Source organism: Leopardus geoffroyi, chromosome B2, assembly GCF_018350155.1.
Source record: "Leopardus geoffroyi isolate Oge1 chromosome B2, O.geoffroyi_Oge1_pat1.0, whole genome shotgun sequence".
Taxonomy (NCBI): domain Eukaryota; kingdom Metazoa; phylum Chordata; class Mammalia; order Carnivora; family Felidae; genus Leopardus; species Leopardus geoffroyi.
In genome coordinates, this window is record NC_059332.1 from 32,584,002 (window position 1) to 32,597,226 (window position 13,225).

The following is a 13,225-nucleotide window of genomic DNA, read 5'->3' on the forward strand; positions in this document are numbered from 1 at the left end:
GAGTTAAGATAAAAGGACTAAGAAGCAAACACCCAAGCACCCAGGAACAGAACAGAAAGTAGGCGAGCTGGGGACGTGGGTTTGAGGGCAGGACTTCGTGAGCAAGAGCTCGGCGGCGACACCGCAGCGGGTCACTCCCAGAGGGCCAGCACCGGCCTTGTCATTGTTGGCACTCGGTGCGCTACTAGCGAGAGAAGGTAGCTTTCTCTTTCGCCACTTCCCCACCCCCCTTTAAAAAGAAAGACAGAAGGAGCCAAGAGTTTGGGAGCCAACTCCTGGAGAGGGAGCGGCCGAACTGATTCGGAAGTTGGATCTCTTTGTACACAGGAATGTGGAGAGAAAAAAACAAAACCCACCCCATTGCTTCATTTCCCCTCCAAGCCCAAGCACTTTCTATTGTGCAATGAAAAGGCTTTTCACGTTGAGAAAAATGAATCCCGATTTGCGCTGCAAAGGAATGAGCGCGCCTCTCGGTGCGAGACGGCTCTCAGCTGGGACGCTCCCGGGTCCGCTGCGCGCGGTTCAAGGTAGCGCCCGCAGGGGCGCTGGACCCCCTTCCGCCGGCGCCCGCACTGGCTCTCACCGACCCGAGGGCAGAGGAGTAGAGAGCCCGGGGAACCCCAAGGGGAGAGAGCCCCCATACGGCTGGGCCTCCCAGGGATGGCGGTTCCGCGAGTCTGTCTAGGGAGTCGCTGGAGCTGGAACTCCGAACCCGGGAGCCAGCGGGAGCTCCAGGACTCCTCGGAGTAGCGCAGGGCAGGCGGCTGTTTCGGCGCCCGGGAGGCCTGGCCCCGGACGCGCGAGGGGCGCAGGGCGCGGGGAAGCGGGCAGGCGCACATGGGTGCAGGCGGGCCGGCGGCGGTGGGGTGCGGGGGGGGCCGGGGTGTGGCTTCCCCGCCTCCCGGGCGGGATTTGCATGTGTGTGTGGCGGCCCCAGACTTCCTGCTCCTTCTACACTGCAGGTACGCGCGGGCCGGGCCGGGCGGGCGGGCGGCGGGCGCGCCGAGACGCGGGCACCTCCTCACCCGGACGCCACCAGCGGCTCCCGGGCCGCGCCGCGCCGCCTTCCGCTCCGGTGGCCGCTAGCCCGCCCTGGCCGCGCCGAGCGCCCTGCTCGCGGGTGGGGGCGCGCCCCTCCGGCCTCCACGGTCACCTCCGTCCTCTGCACCGAGCCTGGCTTCGCGCCCCTTGGCGCTCCCACTGCCCCGGGTCCCCGGAGGGCCGCAGCCATGAGCGAGATGTCCAGCTTTCTCCACATCGGGGACATCGTCTCCCTGTACGCCGAGGGCTCCGTCAATGGCTTCATCAGCACTTTGGGGTGAGTGAGCCGAGTTCGAGGGGGGTGCGGGCAGGGAGGGGGCGCCGTAGGCCCTGGTACCAGTTGCGTGCGTCCTGCCGCCGCCCCCCGACAGAGGACCTGGAAGTCCCCAGCTTCAAGGAGCGGGGTAACGGCTCGCCTCCTTCTTTTAGAGAAAGGAAGTGAAATGTTTGCCCAGGTAAAAGTCGGGCACGCTGCGGGAGTTGGTAGGAGGCGCCCCTTAGGCGAAGCCTCCACCCTCGCGCGCTCGACTTTTTTCGGAGCCGGAGGAGAGGTTGAGACTTCCTCTGCAGGTGGTCCCGGGGCGGGGCAGGTGGGTGGCTGGGGCCTGAGTTGGGGAAGGCATCCGGGCCTGGACGTGACTGGCCGGGGGCGGGGGCGGGGGGGGGGCGGAGCTGTGGGGGAAGGCAGGGGCAGCTTGGAGCCCGAAATCCTCTTGTTAGGGTCCAGTCGCACCTTTGAAGGGTCGCATCTTTTACTTCTAGCTCTGTCCTCCCCTGCCCCCCTTAAGTAGGAGTGCCTTCTCAGCCCTCCCCTACCAAGAATCCTAGGTCCTGGCCCCTTCTCTCCGCCTCTCCCGGTCAATTTCCTGCGCGGCTCATCTGGCGCCCCTTGGTCCCCGGTCCCAGGATCTCCCGAGCTCTTTACAAACATTAATTAATGCTGGCCATCACCCCCCAGGGTCTGGATAAGCAGGGAATCTATTCAAGTCCCTGGAGAGGCCTAGGCCTGAAGCAGGCACAGGGCAGGAAAGGAATTAGGCAGAGCCAATAGGTTTATCTTCAAAGGAGTAGTTGGGTGAGTCGCAGGGGCGGCGAGGGGGGGGGCGGGGTCAGGGGGGGAGTGAGGAGGTAGAGTGGTTTCTCCACCTCTCCAGCCAGGCTCCAGGGCAGGTCCTGCTGCCTTTGTCCCATGTTCAGTCTGGGGACTTGTGTTAAGTTGGCTCATCTAACCACCCCCCCTCCCCCCCCACCCCGCCCGGGCTGCCTTTAGGATAAACGCACCCTCCTCTGCTCTCCCTACTCATCAGGACACCCGCCAGCCACAAGGTGCCTCCTCTCTGGGGGTTTTGGAGGACAGCCCTGGAGCCCTCAACCCAGGTCTGGCTCTGGATCTGGCCTGGCTCACCCCTGAGGCTGGGAAGTGGGAGTCACCTGGTTCTCTTGATGTCTCCCAGGGTATTTGGGAGGTTGGCTTTAGTACTGTAGGAAGGGGAATCCAACAGGACTGGGGCTTGGAGGGCTGGCTCTGCCAGCGGAGGATTCTGACTGGGAACTCCAGCATACCTGCTCTCCTTATCCTTCTTGGTGCCTCTCTCGTTCCCCACCCCGTTCAGATGTGGAATCCCCAGCCACATGTCCTCGCCCTCACTAGATTTGACTTCTCTTGCTCCTTTCCCCAGAGGATGGGGGTGGAACCACATCTGGGCCAGCATCTGTGCAGGCCTCCCCCAGAGAGCACGGGCCGGGGGGACCCCTTGCTGCTGCTCTGGCCAGGGCTGCTGTTTGAAACTACTAGCCTGCACATAGTGTGCACACAGTACACACCTCCCATAATGCTGAGGGAAGGAGGAGAGAATGTGGGGGAATCGGGGGCAGACGGAAGCCCCCCATCTTGTGTCTGAACAGCACTGGGAGCTTTTGGCAAATGATCATCTCCACTGTTGCTTAGTGCCTGGTTCAGGGCTGAGCACAAAGTGGGTGGGGTTTAAAAAATTTTTTTTTAACATTTATTTATTTTTGAGAGACAGAGAGAGATAGAGCACAAGCAGGGAGGAGCAGACAGAGAGAGAGAGACACAGAATCCAAAGCAGGCTCCAGGCTCTGAGCTGTCAGCACAGAGCCGGATGCGGGGCTCGAACTCACAGACTGCGATATCATGACCTGAGCTGAAGTCAGCCACCTAACCAACTGTGCCACCAAGGCACCCCTCCCTTTTTTTTTTTTTTTTAATAAATGTTTATTTATTTATTTTGAGAGAGAGAGTGCAAAGGCAGAGAGAGGGGGAGAGAGGGAGAGGATCCCAAGCAGGCTCCAAGCTGTCAGCACAGAGCCTGACCCAGGGCTTTGATCCCACAAACTGTGAGATCCTGACCTGAGCTGAAATCAGGAGTCGGATGCTTAACTGACTGGGCCGCCCAGGCACCCCCGAAGTGAGTGGTTTTTATCTATGAGATCTGTCAGAATCAGGGGAAGGATCTTCTGCCCTCCACACAGCCCTCATCCCCTCAAAACAGATCTGTCACCTCCCAACACAGCTCCCTCCTGCCTTGGCCCTTCCTGCCCCCAGGAGCGCTTCCTCCAGTCCATTTTGACCCTGGGGCAGGACCTGGTGACCTCCAATAGCACTTCTACTCCAGGGTGCCTGTTCCCTATGCGAACACCTCCAACAGCTCCTGACTTTCCACCGATGGATGCCCCCTCCCAGCTTGGCATTCTGGCACCCTCACTTAATTTCCTGTCTTTTTCCCCCATTCACACCCTCTGAAGTTCTAGGTGCGTGATACTACCCTGATTCCTGGAACCTACCCCACGCTCTAGGTCTCTTTACCTTTGCTCCTGGGTTGCCCCCGCCCTTCAGCCAGTCTCCACCTGGGTAAATCTGACCCACCCTTAAGACCTCATGCGAAGTGACCTTTTTTGAGAGATCCAGCTCCTCCTCCCCCAGCCTGGCAGAATTAACCCTTCTTTCTCTGTGCTTTGCACTGCTTAGCACAAACTCCTCTCTGGGATTGTGTTGCTTCACGATTAGTTGGGGATTTTTCTGTAGGGCCATCTAATGCTGGGCAATTTGCCAGGATTAACTAATTCATTACACCATTCATCCGCTCAGGCTGTCCGCAGGCACCGTACTGGGCACGGGGGGCCTCTGTGGCGAAAGAGGGAGCCTTGTGTCTCACCTTCTTGGAACTCAGTCAATGACAGAATGATTTCTAAGCACTGCTAAGTCCTCCCTACTCAAAGTATAGTCCTTGGTACAGCAGCAGGAGCGTCGCCTAGAAGCTTGCTACAAGTACAGCATCTCTGACCTCTGCCTGTCCCTCAGAATCTGCCTGCTGATCCCCATGGGATTTGGTGCCTTAACGTGTGAGCTGCACTGCTTTAAGTCATTCTCTCTCTGCCCCATCCTCGCCAGAATCTTTCTGGTGGCCCCAGAAAGGGGCCCCTTGGCTTTCACCCTGGCTGTGGGTGCCCATGTCTGTGATTTGAGTGAGTTCCCAGGCTAGTCCAATGTTTGATATCAAGGAGGTGCCCAGTAAGGGCTGGATGAAATGAATTTGTTGAAGATAGGGGCCCCCTTGGTGGGCAGAGGAGCTGGTCAGCTGGGAGATTGGGGGGGGGGCATGGGTGGAGGAGGGAGTCCGGGGCAGCCTTCAGTTTCTGGCCAGGCACTACAGGGCAAAGTGGAGGAAGCTAATTAGAGCTGCCTGAATAATTAGAGCTCCTGGTGAAGATTGTACATTAACTCCAGGTTGAGAGGATGGGAGGGGTCTGGGCAGCAGATCCTGGAGCAGGTCGGGACCTTGGCAGGGAAGGGAAAGCAGGCCCATGCCTGTTCTTGGCAAGAGAGTGTGGCCAGGACCACTGCCTTGCACCTCACCCTGGGTGGAAGGCAGCAGAGGCCAGGACTGGAGCGACTGATCAGGGCCAGTGAAAGGTGGAGGATTTAATGCGACTCCTGGCCAGTGGCTGTGGGGAACTGGCCCTGAGTGTGCAGGGTGGGCCCCTCAGAGTCTGACATCCAGTTCCTTGCAGGTCTCTCTGAGTGGCCAGAGGGGTGGGCCTTGGCCCACAAGGAGTAAGTTGGGGAGTGCAGGTGAACTGGGTCTTGAAACTGAGCTCCCAACGTTTGTCAAAGTGCCTTCCTTGCTTGGAGTTCCATTTGGGGGCTTTCAGAGCCTCCGAACCTGTATTGCCCAGGGCTGGGTGATCACAGGGAATAGGGTCAAAAGACGCCCCCCTTGGGGTTCTCTGTCCACCTTCCAGCCTGATTCACTTCCCCAGAAGGGTGGGCACTGGAGGTCAGCACCCAGAAAACATGGAGGTAAATATGGAGGAAGCCCCAGGTCCCCAGGGTCAGGACCCTTACATCAGTAGTCCCAGGGGCAGGGTTCTCCTGCTTTGTCACTAACTCTCTGGTTGATTTTGGCAAGACTCTGCCTTCTCAGAGTGTGTTTCCTTCAGCCTGATGTTCTCTAAGGTGCTCTGCACCTGAGAATCCCCTGGTATCTTTAATTTTTTTTTTCTTTACATCTTATTTATTTTTGAGACAGAGAGAGAGAGCGAGAGAGCACAAATGGGGGACGGGCAGAGAGAGAGAGGGAGACACAGAATCTGAAGCAGGCTCCAGACTCCGAGCTGTCAGCACAGAGCCCGATGTGGGGCTCAAACCCATGAACCGTGAGATCATGACCTGAGCTGAAGTCAGTCGCTTAACTGACTGAGCCACTCAGGTGCCTCTCCCCTGGGATCTTTAAGAAAACATTTTTTTTCCAGCTTCCAAATCCCATGTCAGACCAACTGGGGTCTAAGGGTTGGATTTTTAAAAAACTCCCTAGTGATTTTACCTGGGGTGGGGATCCCTGATCTAAGGGCCCTCCTAGACTGACAGGCTGTAGGGAAGCCTACCTGGTCCAGAGGACCCATCTCTTCGCCTTCATCAGACTTCTTTAAGCCATTTAACAAACCTTTATTGAGCACCTACTATGTGCCAGGCACTGTTCTAGTCACTGGGGAGTCAGTAGTAACCACGATAGAGTTCCAGCCTGTTCCAGTCTATACAATGGGGAGCTGGGTGAGATGGTCTATAAGGGCCCTTTGAGCCTTAAGTCTCTGAGACACATGTAATTCCAGGGGGGAGGGCACTGCCCCTCCCGTGCAGACTACATTCCTGGAGCAGATTTCAGACCTGCCATTGGCTTTCATTTAATTGTGATTTCACTGGAGATGCCGGACTCCTTTCACCTGGAGATGCCCTGGGGCACAGGGCAGGGTCTGGGCCTCAGCTAGGCCAATTCATGCAACTCATTTTTTGAAAATACATATTTTTTTGTTAAAAAAATAACATATGGGGCACCTGGGTGGCTCAGTCGGTTAAGCGTCTGACTTCAGCTCAGGTCATGATCTCACAGTTTGTGAATTCGAGCCCCACGTCAGGCTCTGTGCTGATAACCCAGAGCCTGGAGTCTGCTTCGGATTCTGTGTCTCCTCTCTCTGCCCCTCCCCTGCTTGTGCTCTGTCTCCCTCTGTCTCTCAAAAATAAATAAATAAATTTAAATTAAAAAAAAAAGTTAAAAAAAAAATATATATGTTCCACAGAGAAAACTGGAAAAACTCAAAAAAATGATCTGTGATACCACTGTGACTTATATTAACATTCTGCATGTGAATCTTCAAGCCTTTTATTTACACAAATAAACAGTTACAAAATGATGTCAAACCGCACATATGGCTTTGTATCCTGTCATACAGGGGGGTGGGTATGTTAAGCTGTATTTTCTTATGCCCACACGCCATTGTTATAGCTGCATAGTGTCCCTCGGTAAGATGTATCCTCACTTATTCAAGCAACTCTAGTATCGGGCATTCAGGTTGTTTCTAAAGTTTTGCCCTTATAAACAATCCGTACCGAACATCCTAGTCCATACATGCCCTAACACTTGTCCGGTTTTCCTCTCAGGCTAAATTCCCAGAAGTGGAATTCTGAGATCAAAGAAAAAGCACATCTTTACATCACAGGCTCTCTCAAAACTCTGCCTGTTTCTCTGGTGGTAGAGGTACTGAGAAGGTGATTCTGTGCCTCAGGGGCTCTATCCCCCCTTCATGTCCTAAGTTTAGGGGTGCTGTACTAGGGGGTGTGGGGAGAAAGACCAGCTTCCACCCTCAGAGTTGGGCGTGGTCACCGTGATGGAGAGAGGAGGGGTGAACTGGAGAGAGGGGCTGTGTGGGGGTTGCCTGAGGGCAGAATCTGCCCCAGGGTTCCACGGGGAGGTGGGGGCAGGGACGGGGAGGTGGGGGCAGGGACGACAGGGACCCAGGCTGCATCCAACTCTCAGCCTTAAAGAATCCTGCTGTAGACACTTGCTCACACTCTGCCCTGCCCTACATTCCTGACCCTGCATCCCCTCCCGACTTGGCCCAGTGGGGCTATGGGGTGGGTGGGGCAGTGGCTTGGGTTGGGGGTGGGGTGATGTGCTGGATTTTAGGGTGAGGCCACACCAGTGCTCTGCTCTCAGCTCAGGGGGAAGTTTCTGGGTTTCGACTGCCCCTGGGCCCGCATATGGAGCCCCTGCAGTCCACCCGGGGCCTGTTGTCCACGCTAACACCCCATGTGGAGCTGGGGGGCTCCTCCCTGGAAGTGGGGGCTGTGAGAGAGGAGGGAAGGAGGTCTGGGAGAGGGGAGGTGGGCAGAACCCAGATCTCCAGGAAGTTCATCTCAGGCCTCTGAGTGTGAGTTCCGAGTCCCCCTGAATGTGTCATGCTGGCAGTGGTACCCAGCACAGAGCCCCGGCAGTCACAGTTCCCTGCCTGAAGGCCCCTGGTTTAGCAAGGCTAAAGGACTTGCCCTGGTTCACGTAGCAGGGGCCTTTCACACTGGAGACTGTGGGCACAGAGACGAGGCTAGGCCTTGACTACACAGTGAGCCCAGGGTGTGGGTGGGGGCTGGGGCTGGGGCTGGGTGGGGACACACTGCAGAGGGCTTTCCACCTGGGGAGACAGGCAGGAGGGACTCCTCAGGGGACAGAGCAGAGGAGCACAGTGATCACAGTGGTGTGTAAACGTAGGTATTTTTTTGGCTATCAGGTGGGCAGAGCCAGAAGAGGCAGTGAACATGAACCTCAGCCCTGGGGGCAGCTGCAGGTGCTGGGGCAGTATATTTGGTTCGCAAATCCCTCCCATTACTCAGCTAGCCAGCCGTCACCAGCTTCCCCCAGCCTGCAGGAGAGCTGTCCTCTCCAGGCTGGGAGTCTAGAAACCGGTGACGGGAATGATCTAGGTCATGGAAGGCAGAATTCAGTCTGTGTCTCAGAGATGCTGCTGCTGCTGGCAACGGGGAGACTTTACAGAGCTTTTACAGTGGGTGGCCCTGGCCTTCACTTAGGCTGTCACTTTGGTCCCTCACCTCCAGCCAGAGGCATACATATAATTCAAAAAAAGTAAAAAGAACCATTTAGAATACCCATATGCCCGCTACTTAGACGATAATTGCCCACATTTTGCCATATATGCTGCATCTATTTTTTGCTGAAGTATTTTATGGTAAATTACATAATTGCATGTTTTCGCCTCTAAATACTTCATTACACATCTCTAAGAAATAAGGGTATGTCCTGTGTAACCATAGTACTGTTACCACACCCTTCAATAATTTCCTAATAGCATCCAATGCCCAGTGTGTAGTCAGATGTGCCCCATTGTCCTCAGTCTGTCTTTGACCACTGGTTTCTTTAATTCAGGATCCAATCAAGGTCCACATGTTACATCTGATTCTTATGCCCCCACCTCTTCCTTTCCCACGATGACACCGAGTTCCTGACAAGACAGGGTGGGTTATGCTATAGACCGTCTCACTTTCTGGATTTTGTGGCTCTGTTTCCCAGACAGCTCTGCGGCAGTCTGGAGCCAGGCAGGCCAGGCCTCAGGGCCTGCCCTGCTGAATCCTAAGGCCTCAGTTACTATGTCAAGCAGGACAGGACAAGTCAAGTTCCCGGTTATGCAGAGCAGGAGAAAGGCTTGGGCCGGCAAGGCCAGTGGGTGAGGTGAAGGGTGACCAGCGGGGCAGCCCCTGTTTAAACTTTTCTGTCTCTTCTCAGCTTTCCCTCTTGTCTCTCCAGCTCTCCGTCCCTCTTCTTAGCCTAACAGATACATCTCCCTGTGTACCGAGCAGCATTGTTGAGACCCTGGGACTTACCAGAGTCCACCAATCCTGAAAGCCAAAAACCCAGGCCTGTGGGCAGAGGCAGCTCCCTGAAGGCTTGCACATTAGCCCAGGATCGTTCTTTCTTTCTTTCTTTTGTTTTTAAAGTGTTTATTTATTTTTTAAATTTTTTTTTCAACGTTTATTTATTTTTGGGACAGAGAGAGACAGAGTATGAACGGGGGAGGGGCAGAGAGAGGGAGACACAGAATCGGAAGCAGGCTCCAGGCTCTGAGCCATCAGCCCAGAGCCTGACGCGGGGCTCGAACTCACGGACCGCGAGATCGTGACCTGGCTGAAGTCGGACGCTTAACCGACTGCGCCACCCAGGCGCCCCTTAAGTGTTTATTTATTTTTGAGAGAGAGAGAGAGAGCGAGCGAGCAGGGGAGGTGCAGAGAGAGAGGGGGAAAGAGGCCCCAAAGCAGACTCCGCGATGATAGCAGAGAGCCCGATGCGGAGAGCCCGATGCGGGGCTGGAACTCACAGACTGTAAGATCATGACCTGAGCCAAAGTCGGACACAACTGAATGAGCCACCCAAGTGCCCTGCTCTTTATTTCTATTGGACCAAATTTAGTCGTTTTTACCACTTCCATTATCTCTGGAAATATTCTTGGAGTTCACTGAGTGTGTGGCTTACTGTCCTTTTTAGACTTACGCTCTCTGAAGAGGAAGCCTACCTTGCCTGCCCTTAGGTCCAGGGAGTCTATCTCTTAGCCTTCATCTGACTGCATTAAGTCATTCAACAAACATTTACTGATTCATGCTTGTTTTAAGTTCCATATACTGGGCTCTCTGGTGATACATGGTGGATCCTTCATAAAGAAAGATATGTAGAGGTGAAGTAAATGGATGTTTTTGTAGGGATGCAGAAATGAATTTCTTTTCTGCGATGAGCCAGAGATCCGAGCCAGAGATCCATCCCAGCCAGTACCTGGTTTCCTCTTCCAACATTCCTCCCCACCCCCACCTAGTGGGTGGGACTTTGGGTATTTGGAGAAAGGGATTCTAAGGCCCTCATCCACCACCAGCCAATCCCAGTATTCCAACAGGGCCTGCATTGGGAGAGGCCTTCCATGGATCTGGCCTAGATTTTTGGGGTAGTGGCCAGTGTCTTGGTCTGGGAGATCTGGGGTCTGGAACTGGCTGTTCCTTTAACTTGTTGTGTGACCTGCTGCTCAGTTTCCCCTCCATGCCTCAGTTTCCAGGCCAGATTGGAGGGGCTGACTAGAGTCCCTCAGGCATTTCCCAGTTTATGATTCCCCCTCCTGTGGCTTCTGTGATAGTGGCCATGTTGGTAGGTGCAGGTTTTGATTCAGGCTCTTCTGATAGTCACCTGACCCACTTCTAGGTCCTTTCTTCCTCCTCCTTATCTAATCTTTCCAGACAGCATTGACCCGCCCCACTGCCTTTTCTATGACTCCCACCTGGATCTCAAAGTCCAGCCAGGGCAGAATGGGGCCACTCTGGTCCCTGGATGCATTTGCCTTCCTCTCTTCCCTTAGACTGAGGTCTGGGGGTGCAGACCCCATGGACATTTCAGGGACAGCAACCTCCGCCACAACTGTGTAGAGCAGAGTTTTCAACCATCTCTTCTTCAGAGGGTCCAGGGCAGCCCTGAATACAGGCCTCCGGCCAGACCCCTCCCCACTTGCGCTCATCTCTCTCTGCCCACTTCGTGGATGCCCTGTTGGGCCCTGCATGGTGCAGGCTCAAACTGGCTTTGTGCCTCCCAGCGGATGGAAGGCTCACAGTAGGGACTGTCCTCAGGGCTGCTGAGTGTCCTCTGGGCTGGCCCTGAGGTGGGGAGATGCAGGGGTCTAGGACATGACCCTTGTCTCTCCAGCTCTCTGTCAGCATGTTGGGTATGAGCTTCCTGATGGTAGAGATGACACCCAGCACCTAATGGCTTCTCTGTAAGGTTTTGTTGAACCCATGGAGACCTCGGTTGTACATGTGACACCAACTGACCAGCTGTGTGTGTGTGTGACCAGAGGGGGTAGGGTGATGGTGGTGTTTAATTTCAGTCCTTGAACCACACACTGGACTGTGGTAAGAACAGAATTAGGTATTGGATATAAAATATACAACAATTTACAACGTGTTTCGCACACTGGAAAACTAGTTTTTCTAACGTGGTCGTGGCTGGGGTGTCACCTGCTTTTAGATGAGGAGCGATGTGGTGGGAATGGGCAGGGAACTCTGCAGGAGTCTAAGCACAGCCTTGAAAATGGCAGGGCTTGGCAGGACTCGGACAGGGACAGGGATTCTGGTGTGCAAACGCCTGGAGGTGGGACGATGAGATCAGCGGACTGGCGGAGGGTGGGAGTCAACCCTTCCCGGGACCTCAGGCGGAGACGGAGACGGAGACGCGCTCGGGAGAGGTCAGGGGTGGGGTGAAGCGACGCCGCCGCCACCTCCCTCTGGAGAGCTCGGCTCTCCTTACAGCGCCAGGTGCGCACGCGAAGCCGCGCACCTGTGATAGGTGTCCGGCTCCTTTAATCAACGCAGATTCCCCCCATGAGGAGAGTGAGGGGGTACGGCCCCCGGACGTGGGTGCCACCGGCTGGGGAGGGGTCCGGGGCCGCCGCGGGGGCAGCCGGGCAGCGCAAGGGAGGAAAGCGCGGACGCAGCGCACGTCACCCTCCCGCCCCCGCGCGCGCCTGCAGTCGGAGGCAGGCCCGGGCGAGGCGGCGCGGCCGGGTGACGGCCGCACGTGGGGCGGCGAGTTTCGCCGGGCGGCGGGGAAGGGGCGGGGCCTGGCGGCGGGGGCGGGGCGCCGGGAGCGCACTGCAGACGCCGGGTAGGCGGGTTCCGGGGGAGGGGCTGGAGGGGCGCTCGCGACCACCGTCTGGCCGGCGCCCCCGCCCGGACTGCCCCCTGAGGCGCCCCCTCCATCAGAACTTACCTGTCGTGGGTCCCGGTCTTCGGGCCTCCTTCTGGCCTCAGGTCTACCTGCAGCCCATCTGATAAGGACTTTCCTGCTTAATCTGTTAATGGTTTCTCGAGGCACCCCTCCCGCCCCTCTCGACTGATAACCTGTTCAGGGGTTGCCTCAGTCTTAATGAGTACACACAGAGGAATGGAAGGAGGCTTTCGCGGGGGCGCTTGGGGACATTGGAGACGCTAAACATTCTGCTGACAGCTGCTTTGCTTACAGGCTAGGCGGGGAGCTCCCCTGTGCATCAGTTGGGAAATAAAATGCTGAGTAGGGCAAGGTGCCATCCCTTAGTTGTTCCTGGGGAGGGGTACGGAATGTAGCCCAGCGTTCCCAGGCGATGTTGATTCTGCTACTCCGGACCCACACTTTCAGGACGGAGGGGGTGAACCTCTGAAAGTCCCATCTACTGACCTTGTTTTCTTGATACCTCCCGGGAACACTCCTGCCTCTTTTATCTTCCCACATGGCTTGCCTCTCTGCTCTGGTCCCTCCTACAGACCGCTCCTGCCCTCTCTCAGCTGCAGGTGGAGGATGTTTTCCTTCCCAACCTTGTTGAAGTTCTCCTCCTGGAGGCCATGCTCCCCTCCTGATCAATCCCTCCCTTTCCCTATGTGTTTTTAGCCTGCACTCACGCACTCCATGGGGCACTGGGGAGGGGCTGAGTTGGAGATATCAGGGCTTCAGAAGCTGTGCCAGAGTGGGTGGGGACAGAAGGACATCCGCGTAATGACAGGGCAGATTTGTGCCAGGGGGATTAGGAAAAGCACGCCAGGCATCCGAATTTACATGTGTTTTTCCTGCACGTGTGGCCCAGACAAGGAGTCCCCAGGGGAGTCATGGTGGGGTCAGGGCGAGGGTGGACTTTCCTCAGACAGAATCTCTGAGGAGGGGACCACCCCAAGGCCTTGAGCACTGGACAAGATCGGGCTGTTGGGGGCTACCCCAGCCTCTCCTCAGCCACACTGACTTCCATGACGCCCTATGGCTGTCTGGCACCCCCTGGCCCCCAGTCCTGGCCAGTGCTTCCTCCCCTCCCCCATCAAAACATA

At 56.1% G+C, this 13,225-nt stretch overlaps 1 protein-coding gene across 3 annotated transcripts in view; it reads left to right on the forward strand.

Annotated features, from left to right (window-relative positions):
• The first annotated feature begins 926 nt into the window (after positions 1-926).
• ITPR3 (inositol 1,4,5-trisphosphate receptor type 3) overlaps positions 927-13,225 on the forward strand; it is a 67,499-nt gene continuing 55,200 nt past the window's right edge. The window contains exon 1 of one of the 3 annotated variants that reach the window (XM_045497931.1): positions 927-1,318. In XM_045497931.1, the coding sequence (XP_045353887.1) occupies positions 1,230-1,318 (89 nt within the window). In that variant the 5' untranslated portion in view covers positions 927-1,229. The remainder of the gene's footprint in view (positions 1,319-13,225) is intronic. The other 2 variants (XM_045497930.1, XM_045497929.1) reach the window with 2 other exon arrangements.